This window comes from Fundulus heteroclitus, unplaced genomic scaffold (genome assembly GCF_011125445.2).
Source record: "Fundulus heteroclitus isolate FHET01 unplaced genomic scaffold, MU-UCD_Fhet_4.1 scaffold_41, whole genome shotgun sequence".
Taxonomy (NCBI): Eukaryota; Metazoa; Chordata; class Actinopteri; order Cyprinodontiformes; family Fundulidae; genus Fundulus; species Fundulus heteroclitus.
In genome coordinates, this window is record NW_023396824.1 from 741,203 (window position 1) to 757,618 (window position 16,416).

Genomic DNA, 16,416 nt, shown 5'->3' on the forward strand with positions numbered 1-16,416 from the left:
GCAGCTGCACAGATGGAAAAACTGGTCAAAGCAGAACCTTTCTACTGGATCCTCTCAGAGCCAAACCTTATTACTGGGTTTAAAGGAGAATAAAGTTCTGTTCATGAAAGCTGAGAAGTTCTGTAAGGCCTAGTGGGTCTGAGTTCTGGTCGGTACCAGACGGTTCTGCTGTGTTCTGCTGCTAACTGCAGGTTTCTGTTGACAAGCCTTTCCTCTCTGGTTTACAGCAGGAAGCACCTTTGACCTGAAACCTCACAGCAAACTGTTTATCCAATCAGAGGAGACCTGACTCACCTGGACTAAAGGGGGCGGAGTCTAAAGGCTGACACTAACTGGTTATACTGAACATTTACAGGCTGCTAGCTGAGAGCTGAGCTTTTCAGAACCACTGGGCTCCTCCCCCTCCTCCTCCTCCTCTTCCTCCCTGGGTCTGTCTGTGAGAGCTGCTGCTTCCTGGAGGTGAAGAGACGCTGAAGTGTTGGCAGAGAGGTTCTGAAGGTTCTCTGAGGAGGTTCTGGTTGCTCTCTGACAGAAGATGAAGGTTCTGCTGCTGCTGGTTGGGATCCTGCTGCATGGTAAGATCACCTTCCTCTCTCCTCATCCTCACTTCAGCCCCAGCAGAGGTTCTGGAGGTCCACTGGACCTTCACTGGGCTCTCCTGGCTGGGTTGGTGGTTCTGATGCAGTTTTTATTCGTTAAACGGAACAATCTGCCTTCAGAGGTTTTCCTGCTAAAGTCTCGTGGTTGAAAGTGAAAGTAAACTTTGTTGTTCTGGCCTGAACGAGTTGTCCTCTTAGAGGGTCGTCCTCTCACCGGGTCGTCCTCTCACCGGGTCGTCCTCTTATCGGGTCGTCCTCTCACCGGGTCGTCCTCTTACCAGTCCAGTTCCTGAGGGACTGAGTCCTGCAGCCTTTAGACGGGTCCAGTCATCCTACAGACCAGAATCACATCTGCAGAGTTCTGCCTGATGACCCGGTTCCTCTGTGACCCATTTAACACACGGAGCAGCAGGTCTGACCTGGTTCTCCTGGCTGGGTTGGTGGTTCTGATGCAGTCCAGGTTCTGATGCAGCTTCATGTGTTCACATCAAACCAGTCTCCCATATTTCAGGTATGTTAGTCTCTCTGTGGGGGGAAATACCTCAGATGAACCCAGAACCAGCTTTGGGTTCTGGGTTCTGATCATTCAAGCCCCGCCCCTTCCTCCTGTCCTGGGTGTTCTGCGGGTCCAGGCCCGTTTCTGGCAAAGCTGGTAGAGGCAGAAACGGCTCGTGAGACGTCTGATCAGTTTCAGCCTGGCTTCTATCAGCTCCTCTCTACAGAACCGGGTCAAAGGTTCTAGCCACACAGCAGCGGTTCTGGAACGCTGATACCGTTGGTCCTGGTTCTGATGAGCGGGAACAGCTCAGCTCCTGACTCTCTGCAAGGTCTGTCAGGGTTTGGTGAACTGGATCATTTCAGACTCTTAGAACCCGTCCTGTTGGTACCACAGGGCTCAGCCATGGCCAGTTTCTACTGATTTTCTATTTATTTTCTATTTATTCTCTATTTCCCCCTAGACCAGATCATCAGACTGTTCTCATCACTGCTATGCAGCTGATGTTCAGCTGAATATTTCTGGTATTCCTCACTGATGAACCCGTTTAGTTTTAGTAAACCGTGGCGCTGTTGGACCTTCCTGCCGGTTAACTGGACCGAACCAGAACCTCTGGGATCCTCGGTCCGACCAAACCTGACGATGCGTGTCTGTCTCTATTTATTATTTTACTGTCTGGATTTTCTGGGCTTGTTTCTGTTCTAAATAACTTTGTGGTTCTGGTCTCAGCAGAACTTCAGGTGAAACTAAAGTGGTTCTGGTCTCAGTAATAACCAGATGGACCGAGAACCAGGCTGCTGACAGAACCTCTTTGTGGTTCCACCAATAGAACTCTGTGACAAAAAGACAGAGAACCCAGAAACATTGAAACTTATCGTTTCTGTTGGGGTACTGGTTCAGAAATAAGTTCTAACAGGGTTCTGGTCTGAACTGATGAGGATAACTGGAACATGAACCGGACCCTCGGAGACGGGTCGCCTCCTGCTAACAGAAACACGCTAATAAGCCAGAGCAAAGGAACCGGTTCTATTAGGACAGATAGCCAGAACCTTCACCAGAACCTTCATCAGAACTGTTTAACTGTATATATAATCAGTTTTGTATTAATCATGTATTTTTCTTAAAGCAGTGAGTTTCCTAACTTATAGTTACTGTTGTGAACTTTGTGGCCTGGTGTCTGATGGGGGTCTGCAGGGTCACTAACAGCCTATAAATTAATTTAACCTTCTTGTGGGACACCAGTCAAGTAAGAGTCACATGATGTTTTATGGTTGGTAAACTTCACAAAGGTTAATGGTATAAAAAGCTTTATATTGTTCTTCAATGGTTATCTTGGTAGAGTCCTAGAAACATCTGGTAAATCAATTAAAAGGCTAACTCCTTAGTTGACACTGGAATGTGGATCTGTTTTGTTTGTGGGGAGACGAGCACAGATAGAAATGAGTGTATGCACCCCCCCCCCCCCCCCCCCCCGTCACTAACTCACTCACTAAGGGGCGGGGCTATTAGCAGATGCGTGCTTGGGCTGTTCTGGCAGACACGTGCTAACACAACACGGGAGGCGGACTCCATGTTTTACTACATGGGGAATTTATGATAAAGTTCTGAGTGTGTCTCCCCTTGGAATTCCAATTTTAATAAATATATTTATATTTCAAGTGTTTTGTCTCAGATAATTGTTTTCTTCCTTTGCTGCCAAATCTACAAACCGGGTGAGGCGGGCTTTAACGAATAAGACAGGAAGAACTAGAGGCCGCCTCGTCAGAACCTTCATCAGAACCTTTATCATCTCTAGCTGCAGATAAAAGAACCTTAAAGCAAAGTGATGTTGAAGTTTATTATAGATGATTTTCTGTAGTCGTCATCTGGAGCAGGACGACTTAACGATGGATCGTTCAGAACCGTCCTGCTGGTTCTGCTCACACTGTTCTGATGTCGGGTCTCTGTCATCTTTCCATGACGGTCGTCTCTGTCCTCTCAGGGCCCCCGTGGGTCACGGCTCTACAGGTGTTTGAGGGGGACCCGTTTGTTCTGCTGCCCTGTAAGTTGTCCTCTGTGGACCTGAAGAACGCCACCGTGGTGTGGAGCCGGTCCGATCTCAGTCCTTCAACTGTTCACCAGCGCGGACCTGAAGGAGACGAACTGATGGGGCAGAACCGGCTCTATAGGAGCAGAACCTCCATGAGAGCCGACGCTCTGGAAACTGGAGACCTGAGCCTGAATGTGACCCGGCTGAAGCCGTCCGACGCCGGAAACTACACCTGCAGCCGAGACGGAGCGGTTCTGAGACGGGTCCAGTTGGAGGTGGAAGGTGAGTGACAGAACCAACCAGCCGCCGGTGAGCTGAGACATCAACGATGAAGATGTTCTCCATGCTTCTCCACAGAACCATTTCCAGCCTGGGCCCGAGTCCTGCTGTGTGCCCTGGTCGTTCTGGTTCTGGTGGCTTCTGGAGGCATCTTCGGTTATTTCCGGCACAACTTCCCGACAGGTGAGTCTGTAGAGCTGAGACCGGCGTTCTGTGGTGACCTGCCGGGTTTGGACCCGCTGTCAGCAGCCGGGGGTTAGGAACCGGTACCTTCATCTCCTGGATGCTCCAGAAGACCTTCTTCAGCCACCAGGGGTTTGCTGTCCATGCAGATGATCCGTTCCGGGTCACGGTGATATTTCTACGGTAGACCTTTGGTTCTGGTGGAGCTGATCTTCTTCTCCTCCTCCCAGGTCCCACAGTGAAGGTTGAGGAGAACTCGGGGGTGAAGTACGTCCTGCTGCCCTGTCACTCCACAGTTCAGCCCCTGGGCGACGTCACGGTGGAGTGGACCGACAGCCACGGCAATAAGGTCCACATAGTGGACCGGGACCACCATAGCAGACCAGAGAAACAGATCAGGTTCTACAGGAACAGAACCAAGATGAACAATGAGCAGCAAAGAACCGGCGACCTCAGCCTGGTCCTGGAACACCCCACACGGGCCGACTCAGACACCTACACCTGCTGGGTCTACAGCAGGAGGAGACGGGTTCTGATGAAGAAGCAGGTCCAGCTCCAGGTCAAAGGTCAGGCTTTTCCTCCAATCAGCTGATTCGTAGAGGCTCTTTAGAAGGTTCACCTCCACCATGGTGTCCTCTACTCGTCTGTGGTGCTATCGAACCGTCAGGACCTTCTTCTTCTCCTCTGACCCTCATGACCCCCCAAGTTCTCATGGTGGCGTCACATTTAACCCGTTACCAGTTGACCATTACCCATAAAACCCGTAGGATTACTGTGGTGATACCATCACTGTGAGGTACAGATGTCAGATAGCAGAACTGGGCCGGTCCTGATACTCTGTTGGAGCCCAGAATCCACAGACCTGGATTCTGGGACGTAATTCAATTCAGTTTTATTCATATAGCTCCAATTAACATCATATCATCTCAAGACTCTTTCCAAAGTCAGACTCCATCAGATCCTCCAGGTTGGTGAGAAAGTTTCCTCTCTAAGGAAACCCAGCAGGTTGCATCAAGTCTCTCCAAGCAGCATTCACTCCTCCTGAAAGAGCGTAGAGCCACAGTGGACAGTCGTCTGCATTGTTGATGGCTTTGCAGCAATCCCTCATACTGAGCATGCATGAAGCGACAGTGGAGAGGAAAACTCCCCTTTAACAGGGAGGAGAACCTCCAGCAGAACCAGAACCAGGCTCAGTGTGAACGCTCATCTGCCTCCACCCACTGGGGCTTAGAGAAGACAGAGCAGAGACACAGAAAGCTCAGAAGCTCACATTGACCCAGGAGTACTTTCTATGTTAGAGAAGACAGAGCAGAGACACAGAAAGCTCAGAAGCTCACATTGACCCAGGAGTACTTTCTATGTTAGAGAAGACAGAGCAGAGACACAGAAAGCACAGAAGCTCACATTGACCCAGGAGTACTTTCTATGTTAGAGAAGACAGAGCAGAGACACAGAAAGCACAGAAGCTCACATTGACCCAGGAGTACTTTCTATGTTAGAGAAGACAGAGCAGAGACACAGAAAGCACAGAAGCTCACATTGACCCAGGAGTACTTTCTATGTTAGAGAAGACAGAGCAAAGACACAGAAAGCACAGAAGCTCACATTGACCCAGTAATCTGCTCTTACATTCTGGGACAACTGGGCCAAGCGTCTTGTGACTTGTTGGGCGCGCTCGTGGCGTAGCGGGTAGGACTTTGACTTGTCCTTTATCCCCATGGAGACCTTTCCCAGTCCTGGCCCGGGTTACTGGTGGCCACCATCAGGGCTTTAGGCTCCATTGTTGTATTTCTACACTAAATGTTATTGTATTGGATCCCATCCCATCTATCTGTTAAACCAGTCCATGGTGTCCTAACCCAGAACAACATCAGTGTTTACGGTGCAGCAGCACGGCCAACATCAGGCCAACAGTAAACCTGCAGTCTGACAGAATGTTTTATTGAAACACTGCCATATAGGAGTAAATAATTGATTTTAAGATTTTATTGTTTGTGTTTAGAGCCCTGAATGGGATGGCTCCTCAATACATCACCGACCTCCTCCAGATTTAATCTCCGGCACGTGCTCTGAGGTCTGAGGGCCATCTTCAGCCAATAGTGCCCAAGACGAGGCTAAAAAGCAGAGGGGACATAGCCTTTTCTGTAGTTGGCCCCAGACTTTGGAATACTTTGCCCCTCCATGTACGGAGTGTTATAAGTCTCGTCTAAAGACCCACTTTTACTCTTTGGCTTTTAACACCGCATAGTTGTGTGGTCCTCTGTGTCCTTTTAGTTTATTTAGTTTATTTAATTAGATTATCTTTATTTTATTTTTTGTCATGTGCAACACATTGGAAACTTTTTTTGTTGTTAAATGTGCTATATAAATTAAGTGGATTTGATTGGATTGAATAAAGAGCAGGCAAAACTGGAGATGTACGACCTTTCCTACCAGCTCAATCTGAAGGTTGTTTTCGTCTCTGTTGTCCTCTCAGTCCAGCAGGTGGAGGTGGATTCAGGGGTGGATGCAGTCCTGCTACCCTGTCAAACCACGGTTCAGCTGCTGGCTTCTACAGTCGAGTGGAAGAACAGTGAGAACTGGACGGTCCACAAGCTGCAGGGCAGTTCTGACCCGCTTTCACAGCAGGAAAAGATTTACAAGAGCAGAACCGAGATGAACAAAGACTTTTTACAAACTGGGGACCTCAGTTTGACTCTGAAACATCCCACATTTGAGGACAGGGACATCTACACCTGCACCGTCTACAGCACGGACGGAGATGTCCTGATGAAGAAACAGGTTCAGCTTCATGTCAGAGGTCAGTGGTTCAATCTAGATGTTGTCTAGTCCAACACGGTGATTGGTTCTGGTCGGTTCTGACTGATTCTGACCAGAACAAAAGAAACTGTTCAAAGAGAAACACGTCTCCTGTGAAAATGGGCTATTATAAGAGTATGACGGCATGAAATGTGTTTAATATTAGATATCACAACAGAATACAGAGGAATGTTCATTTATTATTCTGTTAAATGTCAAATGAACAAAAATAATTAACAGGATGACTAAGTTTTAAAGGTTTTATGCTGTTCGGCTCATTCTTAGCTAAGGTGCAAAGTCAGTCAAAGGATCCCGGACGAGCCCCCAAAGAAAATCGTAGCTGAGACAAAAACAGCTCAGACATTTGTCGTGTTTAGTGTTAAAGTAAAAAAAATCATAAAGTGGAAACAGCATTCAGAGAACTACACTCTTAAACCAGAATATGTGAAATCTTCTCATCCATCCACTGGCACACAGCAAAAACAGAACTACAAATAAGTAACGAGTGTTTTTGTCCTTGATTTGACCCCTAAAATAAGATAATTAGATATACTGCACTTGAAATAAGATGACAAAAATGAGTTGTTCCATTTTTAAGTGCAAACATTTTACTACATTGGCTCCGCTTCCTAAGTAAATTAAATAAGTGTGGAGTGTGTAAAAAGCTGATGACCATCTTCTATAACTGATTGATTCTGTCCTGACTTTGACTTCTATCACCTGGTTTGGGCTCTATCAGCTGGAGACAAGAACAGGATTAAGCTAATTGTAGAAATTTTTGTCAAAATTATAGGAATCAGATTACAAAATTTAGAATAAACTTTTTAAAAAGAGTCCTACAAAAGACACATAATTCATTCTTCACATCACCTCCTTCATAGTGAATTCAAGCTGCGTCCATCAGGGAGGAGATTCAGACCTTCTGAATAAAGAACAAACCTTTTACCAGTCAGGCCATCGGTCAGATAAATCTTAAAGGTTATCGGCCTTGATTTGTTGTTCTGTCTGTTTTTAACTAATAACTGTTCATGGATGTATTTTATTGCTGCTAACTTCATTACCTGGTGGTTTCTCTGTGTGTGGGTATTGTCCATGTTTCCCTGTCTTCCTGAATGGATAATTTCCCTAAGAGGACACAGTAAAGTGATGATGACGCTGTCTGCACTGCTCATCTTCCTCTCTGCTCTTCTCTCAGACGGACAGGTGGAGGTGAAGGAGGGGGCGGAGTCTGTCCTGCTGCCGTTCAAAGTACCGCCTGAACTTCTTCAACAAGCCAAAGTCGTGTGGTGGCGCTATGAACCTGGACCCGTGAAAAAGGTTCTTGTTTACAAAAATGGTTGTAATCGGCACTTTGAACCGGACCAGAGCCACAGAAGCAGAAGCAAGATGAACGGAGAGCTGCTGAAAACAGGAGACCTCAGTCTGACCCTGAGCCGGCCCACAAACACCGAGAGATACAGATGTGGAGTCTGGAGAAATGGACAGCTGCTGATCTGGACCACGGTTCTGCTCACAGTCAGAGGTTTGTTAGGGGCTGAGTCCTACTGGGTTAACCAGAACCAGAACCAGTTCTGGGGATGTTACTGACCAATTAGCACATGAGTTATGTCCTCACCTGGTGTCTGCATCGTCTCTATCTTTGTCTATGGTTGTTAATGGTCAGTCCTACTGGATCTAACATCTGGTCCATAAACTGTAGACCAGATGTTGGTTTTATGAGTCTCACACATGGAGAGGCTGGTTCTTCACAGCAGGCAGACACTCAGTAAATCTGAATACCTGGTTAGTAAATGTTTCTGGTCATTCTACAGCCATAAAATAAAATAAACCCAGGAAGGCGAGCAGTGGGTAGCTGGTCTAGTCCGCCTCTAATGACATTCTGACTCTTTTTAAACACATCACCTGAAAAAGCTTTTACTGACCTTAATAAAGGACAACACCTGGGCTGGAAGCCTTACCTGTACGGTGGTCTAAGGGTCAGTGGTGGAACTGAAGGCTTCAGCTTAGATGTAAAGGTTTAAATCAGAGCCTTAGAGCCTAAAGTCAGGGGCCAGGCATCAGTACTGGGACCTCATGATTATGGAGCCACTGCTGGCCTTTACTTTGGCAGAAATATCCAACATTTCTCCAGGAAGATGGAGTAAATCTTTCACTTCTCCGTGGTTAGAGCGCTGATAGTCGATGGTGCTGCGCTCAGCTTCAGCTCCTGGTGTAAAGACATCAAAGTTCTCAGAGGTCAGAGGTCATGGAGGTGTTCTGGTTGTTGGCTACCTCTGGTTTGTGTTTTATCTGCTGTGTTCTGTGTCTGACGGTTCTCCGTCTTCTCTGCAGGACGAGTCCAGCTTCAGGAGGAACCTGAAGACCAAAGGGACAGAAGCTGCTCTATGGACCTGACTCCACTCATGGCTGGTCAGCCAGATTATTGAATGGAGCTGCTTTAGATCCACAACAAAGATTGGTGAAGGGAGGACAGGTCCACTGTGTACTGGTCAGCTGATGAGGGATCAGTGATGTCACAGTGATGTCAGAGTGATGTCACATGAGGGTGAAGTTCTCATTGTTTGTTCCAGAGGCAGTGATTAACTTCTGTCTCCCAGCAAGCAAACCAGAAAGAGATAAAACTAACGGAATGCAGAGAGTCCAGGCGTGATTTCTCTAAGATGTTTTATTACTAAACATCAGAAGCAGGCAGTGATGTCTCTGATTGGTCCCCTGTGATGTCCCGCCTTCAGACACGTGCTGTCCATATTAGGACAAAACTCCTCCCACAACACGACCATAGCTTCTTTCGGGAAGCGAAGGACACGTGGACGCTCGTTAAGCGGGCAGGAAGTGAAGCACAGGTGGACACTCGTTAAGCGGACAGGAAGTGAAGGACAGGTGGACACTCGTTGAGCAAAAAATAGTTTTGTCTACAGTGGAATTATTTTATTTTTTAATTTTTTTTTTGGGGGGGGGCACACCTCCCCTGTGTCCCCTGGGATTTTCACCTATGCTGACACTGTTGCAGCAAAGGGGATAAAATTATCTCTCTGGGTGGTTTTAGGGTTGGAATACATTCTAGTGTTGAACCTTTTATGATTAAGTCTTAATTGATGCTTAATTTAGAAACGTTTTCATACTGTTTTTAGTTATTTGCTAACTGTGGACACCCGGTTCTTTTTCAAAAGACAGGAGAACAGCTCAAGTGAGAGAACAACTACAAACAATTAAATGTCATCATATGTCATATTAATGGATAATAATGATGTTCTGTGGTGGAGGAGTGAATGCAGCATAAACAGGGAGAGAATCGGGCCAGAATGAGGAGAACTCAGAGATGGAACCAGAACCAGAACATGGAGAGAAATGGTGAAGACCTGCTGCCTGAGGCCTGGTTCTGGGAGCTTCACTAAAAAATCACTTTGCTGGCTAGATACAGTACACGTGAAAAATGACTTTAGCTTCAAATTTACCTTTTACAGTAATATCATTAAGTAAAATAAATAAGTATACCACAAAAATAATCTAAATGACCAAAATGGAAAAAACAACCTGAGTGGATAAAGTAGTAAAATAATTGATAAAGTAGTAAAATAATTGATAAAGTGGCTCTCAGGTGGAGAAAGTAGTAAAATAATGGATAAAGTAGTAAAATAATGGATAAAGTAGTAAAATAATGGAGAAAGTAGTAAAATATTGGATAAAGTAGTAAAATAATGGATAAAGTTGTAAAATAATTGATAAAGTAGTAAAATAATGGATAAAGTTGTAAAATAATGGATAAAGTAGTAAAATAATGGATAAAGTAGTAAAATAATGGATAAAGTTGTAAAATAATTAATAAAGTAGTAAAATAATGGATAAAGTAGTAAAATAATGGAGAAAGTAGTAAAATAATGGATAAAGTAGGAAAATAATGGATAAAGTAGTAAAATAATGGATAAAGTAGTAAAATAATGGATAAAGTGGCTCTCAGGTGGATAAAGTAGTAAAATAATGGATAAAGTAGGAAAACAATGGATAAAGTAGTAAAATAATTGATAAAGTGGCTCTCAGGTGGATTTCCTTTTGGCTTTTTTCCTACCGCCCTCCTGGTACGGCGAACATCATGGTGTCTAGTCCTGACAGGCAGACGCCTCCACAGCAGCAATAATGACGCAGTTCTTGGCACGGCACAGACAGAATGTTCTCTAAAAACAGAACCAGCCAGAGTGGTTCTAAAAGCTCAGAAACTCTCTGACTGAACCTCTCCTTCCACCGAGTCTGACGTCTTCCAGGTGGGACCTGGTTGGTGGTTAACCTCTGACTGCAGGTTAACCTCTGACTGCAGGGCCCTCACCAGTGTTCATAGAAACTTCTTTTCTCAGGTTCTAAGTGCAGAACAGCTAGTCTCCTCTTTCCCAAAGAGGTTTCCTTTAAGATCATTCCCCGCTGTTACCCAGTAAAATCATTTTTGATTAAATTCATACCACCTGTACTTCCTGCAGCACTTACTCTGTTTCTCACCTGTTTTGGTCTTGGCGTCTATGGTAAGGTATTTGTCGCTTCATACTGAATATTTATGACAAATTGAAACTTTATTTTAAGGATGTTTTAGTTGGAATCACACAATATAAAGAAGAACTTTCTGACCATTTCTTTTTATGTAAACTTTTGCTGCTGTTGGCCAAGTTTTATATCCACAAATGTAAGATAAGTGTTATGATGAAACCCTCATGTTTCTCTTTTTAAAGGAAGCAACAGTTTATTTCTCTACGTTGTCCTCCTCAATTACAAAAACGTTATTAAAACTTTATCTTTATGCTCTAAAGTCCAAATATTTATGTAATCTCCATACATGCTGTTATGTGTAGCTTTATTTTATTGGTCATCTTTTTCTACAAACCCCTGGCGATTGTTCACTTTTCTTTGTGTTCTTTCTTTTTGTATGTTACAAAGAATATTCTAATAAAGTAAAAATAGAAAACTTTCCTCTTTCCCTCCCGTTTTTTTCCCATCATGCACCTCCCGATAGCTGCAGGTGATGCCTTCAGGCAAACTCTGGAAATTCCAGTACCAGACGAAAACTAACATACAGGAACTACGATGCGTTCAGGAAACCTCGTATTTCTGAGTGCTATAAATCTAATCAGGGTTACATACATTAATCTCCTGCTTTGGAGGGACATGAGGGACTTTTTCATTGTTCCTTCTCCTCAGGGTTCCCTCCTGTGTTTCTAGACGCCATTGTTAGCAATGTAGCTAGCAGCTAATTAGTTAGCTAGCTTCTCTTTGATTGTAGCTTGTAACTAAAATGTTCTCCAGAGGTTCTGGTGGTCCTCAGAGTCTCTGGCTTGGTAAATCGGGTTCCTTCAACCCTTCAGGGGTGATATTAGGTCTTCTTTCCAAAGCGTTTAGCAGCAAAGCATTACTGCCATAGTTTTAGTTTATGTATTTTCCTTTGTATTGTGCAGATTTCAATGCATCATTGGGACACTTATTTTGAAAATCTGCTGGGGGAACATTACTAGAGCTTGTTGGTTCTGCTGTGGTTCTGTGTGAGAGGCCAGCTGTGAGCAGGAGGGTCTACAGTCAGAGGAGCTGCGTTCAGGAGGAGGAAGTCAGAGGATTGTTTGTTTTCCTCGTTTCTTCTTCTACGCCTGGATCAGCCAGCGAGGTTTGTTTACATGTTATATAACTTCCTGTCTTTGTTCTGCCGTCTTGCTGTTTCATTGAGTTTGTGTTTTAGTTCCACGGTGGCGTCGTGTTGCGCTGTAACAACCAGACTGTACGTCCTGTAATAAAGTCATCGTCAGCAGAATTAACTCTTTACTGACAGGAAGAGCTGGAGCTGATCAGGAATCAGTAGTAGCTCTGACTGCTCTGGCCGCCATCTTCCTGCCTGCGCCTCCTCCTTCATGTTTACGTCTGAAGACAGGAAGTGGATGAACCACCTTCCTAATGCTGACCTCTGACCTTCTGTGATCTGACTGATACCTGCTTTAATCAGACAGAACCAGTTTGTTTCTCTGCTGACTGCTGGGTTTATTTATCATGAGAGCCGTTACTGGGTTCTACTGGGTTCTACTGGGTCAGAACGGTTCTGCTATGAGCGGAGGTGATACCCATGGTCTCTGCTGTAGTCAGAGGGAACGGGACCTCTGAGCAGGGCAGTAAACCCAGAGGCAGGCATTAAACCACAGACCGGATCACCGGGTGAAACTATGAGGAAGTGAACGCCTCGCCTTTCCTCAGAACTGATCTGGATCCAACAGAACATTCCTCTCTGGTTTACAGCAGGAAGCACCTTTAACCTGAAACCTCACAGCAAACTGTTTATCCAATCAGAGGAGACCTGACTCACCTGGACTAAAGGGGGCGGAGTCTAAAGGCTGACACTAACCGGTTCTACTGAACATTTACAGGCTGCTAGCTGGGAGCTGTGTTCAGAGCCACTGGGCTCCTCCCCCTCCTCCTCCTCCTCTTCCTCCCTGGGTCTGTCTGTGAGAGCTGCTGCTTCCTGGAGGTGAAGAGACGCTGAAGTGTTGGCAGAGAGGTTCTGAAGGTTCTCTGAGGAGGTTCTGGTTGTTCTCTGACAGAAGATGAAGGTTCTGCTGCTGCTGGTTGGGATCCTGCTGCACGGTAAGATCACCTTCATCTCTCCTCATCCTCACTTCAGCCCCAGCAGAGGTTCTGGAGGTCCACTGGACCGTCACTGGGCTCTCCTGGCTGGGTTGGTGGTTCTGATGCAGTTTTTATTCGTTAAATGGAACAATCTGCCTTCAGAGGTTTTCCTGCTAAAGTCTCGTGGTTGAAAGTGAAAGTAAACTTTGTTGTTCTGGCCTGAACGGGTCGTCCTCTCACTGGGCCCCGCCGCTCCTGCTGATCTAAGTGGTTTCATGAAGGAAGTGAAAGCAGAACCACGCTGAGACCCAACGGTACCTGGGGAGTCCAGGTCCTGAGGGACGGGTCCAGATATCCTACAGACCAGAATCACATCTGCAGAGTTCTGCCCGATGACCCGGTTCCTCTGTCCAGGTGTTCTGAAGCAGAGACCCATTTAACACATGGAGGACCGGATGGTTCTGATAATTATGTCTTATATTGTTGTATCTGTAAATGTGTCCAGTAAAGAAGCGACAGATTTAAAAATGTAATAAAACCAACAAGACAAGTAAAAACAAATTAAATATATTTAAATAAGAATCTTACTGACAGTGGCACCATCTACTGGTAAACTAATTTATTACGGTCCAGAACCTTGTGGTCCACTTCTTAGCTGAGCAGAACCTGCCTGCAGCGGAGGAGACGTAGAGGAGCATCAGTGAGACAAACTGAGACCCGGTCCGGCAGAGTTCTGGCTGATTCCTGCCGGTGTGGCCTTCGGTACCAGCAGCGATAACCCGTCTCTGTGTTCTCAGGGTCCCTGCAGGTCCAGCAGGTCCTCCAGGTGAAGGAAGGAGACCCGATGGTCCTGCTGCCCTGTGAGTATCCCACCTTCGAGGTGGACAACGCCACGGTGGTCTGGACCCGCTCCGACCTCACTCCTTCAACCGTCCACCGGCGCCAGGAGCACAGAGACGAGCTGAAGGACCAGAACCAGCTCTATGAAGGCAGGACCTCCATGAAGGCCGAGGCTCTGGAGAAAGGAGAACTGGACCTGGCTCTGACCCGCCTGCAGCTGTCTGACACCGGCATCTACAGCTGCAGCATCCGGGACATCCGAGAAGAACTGAGACGGACACACGTAGAACTTCTGGTAGATGGTGAGGAACATGGACCAAAGCTGTAGGAACACCTCTGGTTCTGCTGGTCTGTTGGACCTAAACAGGCTCCACTGTCTTCTTCTGCAGGAGGTTTCCCCACCTGGGCCACGGTCCTGCTGGTCCTCCTCTGTCTCCTGGTCCTCTGTGTCTCTGGGGGAGTTTTATTCCACTTCCGTACCTACTTCATGGAAGGTTAGTCTTTAAGAACTTCATTACCCATAATGCTGCTGGTCAGCAGGGCCTCCTCTGGCTGCCTCGTCCTCAGAAACCCTTTAAGGGGCTGCAGAGGTCCTCTGCTCCTCCTGATCTCCATGCTGGGCTCTGAGGAGCCTCAGGAGGATCTCAGCAGCTTCAGGTCTCAGACCCGCATGATCAACGCAGCTCCTCTGCTAACAGACGTATGAAGGAGGAACCGGTGAGGAACAGGTGGTTTCTTCTCCTCTCCATCCTGTTACCTTCACCCTCAGCAGCTCAGGTGTGGACCAGCACTGGGTAGACCTTAGTTCACCGGCCCGGTGGCCATGAAGCTCCTAGGCTGGGAGAACATGTTTAGCTTGTAGCTCATGTTCTGAGAGGAACCTCATCAGAGTCAGAGATGAAAGAGAACCCTGCAGAACCTGTTTGGTTGTTCACAGCTCAGTTGGTGGTCGACAGGTATCTCTGACCTGATGGTTCCACCAGGGTCCATAACTCTGGTCCTCTGAGGTTCCTCAGCTGATCATCATCTGCTCCACCTGCCTGAGACACAGAGTACAACATGAGAGCATCTGAGCTGCTGGTGTCTCCCAGCTGACGTTCTGTCCTCTTGTTCCCTCAGAGTACCGGGTCCCGTTGGAGTACGGCGTGGACTCCGTCCTGCTGCCCTGCAGAACCACAGCTCGTCTGCCTGGAGACGTCAGGGTGGAGTGGACAGATAAAATAAACAGGATAGTCCATGTCTATGAGGGCGGTACTGATCAGACTGAAGAACAGAACCGGTTCTACAAAAACAGAACCCTGATGGAGAAGAAGCTGAAGTCTGGAGACCTGAGTCTGACCCTGAAACACCCGACGGACGAAGACGAGAACATCTACACCTGCAGCGTCCTCAGCAAGGCCGGACACGTCCTGGTGAAGAAACAAGTTCACCTCCAGATCAGAGGTCAGTGGTGGAACCACCAGGGTTCTTCATCTGGTTCTGACTCATTTGGGTCAGACCCTGGGCTCCTCCCACAGGCTCTGTGAGAACATCTGTGACCCTGAAAACGGGTCGGTGGGTCGAGGAGATCGTTTAACGCCACAGATTCTGACCCGTTGGTGAGACCAGTCGTCATTTCTTGACCCTGGACAGAACAGAACCCCAGAAATGAGTCCAGAGAGGAAGAAGAAATGTTAGTGTCAGTTCTTCCTGTTCCTACAGGGTCCGTTGGACCGTGGTTCTGGTGTTACGTTGTAGAACTGATGAGGAGGAGGAGTCCAGGTTGGTTCTGGTTGAGCCTCACCTCCTTGTTTCTCTGCTTTCAGGATCTAAGAAGCAGAGATCTTCCTTCATCTGACCTCCTGGATGACCTCTGACCTCCTGGATCACATGATCCTCTCTCCTACTGACCAGCGGCTCCACCTGACATCACCTTGGTCTGACATCTGACAGGCCGGATGAGCAGAACCGGTTTTGGACCTCAGGGCTGCCGTTGGGTCTTTCTGGGAAACTGAACTTGTGACAGAGTCCAGAACACAACAGAACCAGGATGGTACCTACCTCTGACACACCCAGTGGTCCAGCAGCCTTTGGACTCCGGTGTGAATCCGGACCGACACCAAGTCAACCTGGACCCGGTCGGTTTGTTGGAGAAGGAACCGTAGAATTAGACGTGTAAAGGTGAGCAGGTTGGTCATTCATGGATCTGATCATATCTGGGAGTCCTGGTCAGCCGGTTCTGTCTGGTTGTGTGACCCGCTCACACCTCAGAACCCCTCAGACCCACAGGTGAGCAGCTCACACCTGTAACGCTGGTTCTTCATCCAGCATTAAAGCCAAGCAGGAGAACAGAGACCCGATCAGACCTGAAACCTGAGAGTAGTGATGGACTCAGACCTAAATCCATCACAGACTTGTTATCAGGGCATCAACCCTCCAGCCTGCTCTGCAGAACCAGAACCAGAACCAGACATGGAGAAGCAGCATTTAGTTCCTATGCTCCACTGATCTGGAACAAACTCCCAGAAAACTGAAAAAGTGCAGAAAGCCTGAGTTCCTTTAAATATAAGTTAAAAACCTGTTTAGAGTTGTAAATGTTAATGTTTTAGTTTATAGTCCAGCTGGTC

The 16,416-nt window shown here is 46.8% G+C and overlaps 3 protein-coding genes and 1 long non-coding RNA gene across 5 annotated transcripts in view; 3 read left to right on the top strand and 1 right to left on the bottom strand.

The window, feature by feature from the left end:
- LOC118560255 (protein NLRC3-like) overlaps positions 1-16,416 on the bottom strand; it is a 943,592-nt gene that overhangs the window by 589,313 nt on the left and 337,863 nt on the right. The gene's annotated exons all lie outside the window — the stretch shown is intronic.
- LOC105923477 lies at positions 408-9,325 on the top strand. The gene is made up of 7 exons (XM_036131176.1): positions 408-575; positions 3,077-3,406; positions 3,482-3,586; positions 3,817-4,152; positions 6,063-6,386; positions 7,581-7,907; positions 8,717-9,325. Exons 1-7 carry the CDS (start codon positions 536-538, stop codon positions 8,809-8,811), a joined length of 1,557 nt encoding a protein of 518 aa, XP_035987069.1. The 5' UTR covers positions 408-535; the 3' UTR covers positions 8,812-9,325.
- Positions 10,216-11,336, top strand: LOC118560267. The gene is made up of 2 exons (XR_004929226.1): positions 10,216-10,343; positions 10,424-11,336. It is a non-coding gene; the product is annotated as an uncharacterized LOC118560267 (long non-coding RNA).
- Positions 11,891-15,963, top strand: LOC105923478. Of its 2 annotated transcripts, none has more exons than XM_012859474.3 (5): positions 11,891-12,988; positions 13,768-14,112; positions 14,200-14,304; positions 14,930-15,253; positions 15,616-15,963. In XM_012859474.3, the coding sequence occupies exons 1-5, from the start codon at positions 12,949-12,951 to the stop codon at positions 15,645-15,647; spliced, it is 846 nt and encodes a 281-aa protein (XP_012714928.2). In that variant the 5' UTR covers positions 11,891-12,948; the 3' UTR covers positions 15,648-15,963. The 2 variants fall into 2 exon arrangements, with proteins under 2 accessions (XP_012714928.2, XP_035987079.1); XM_036131186.1 differs by having other exon boundaries at positions 11,891-12,023.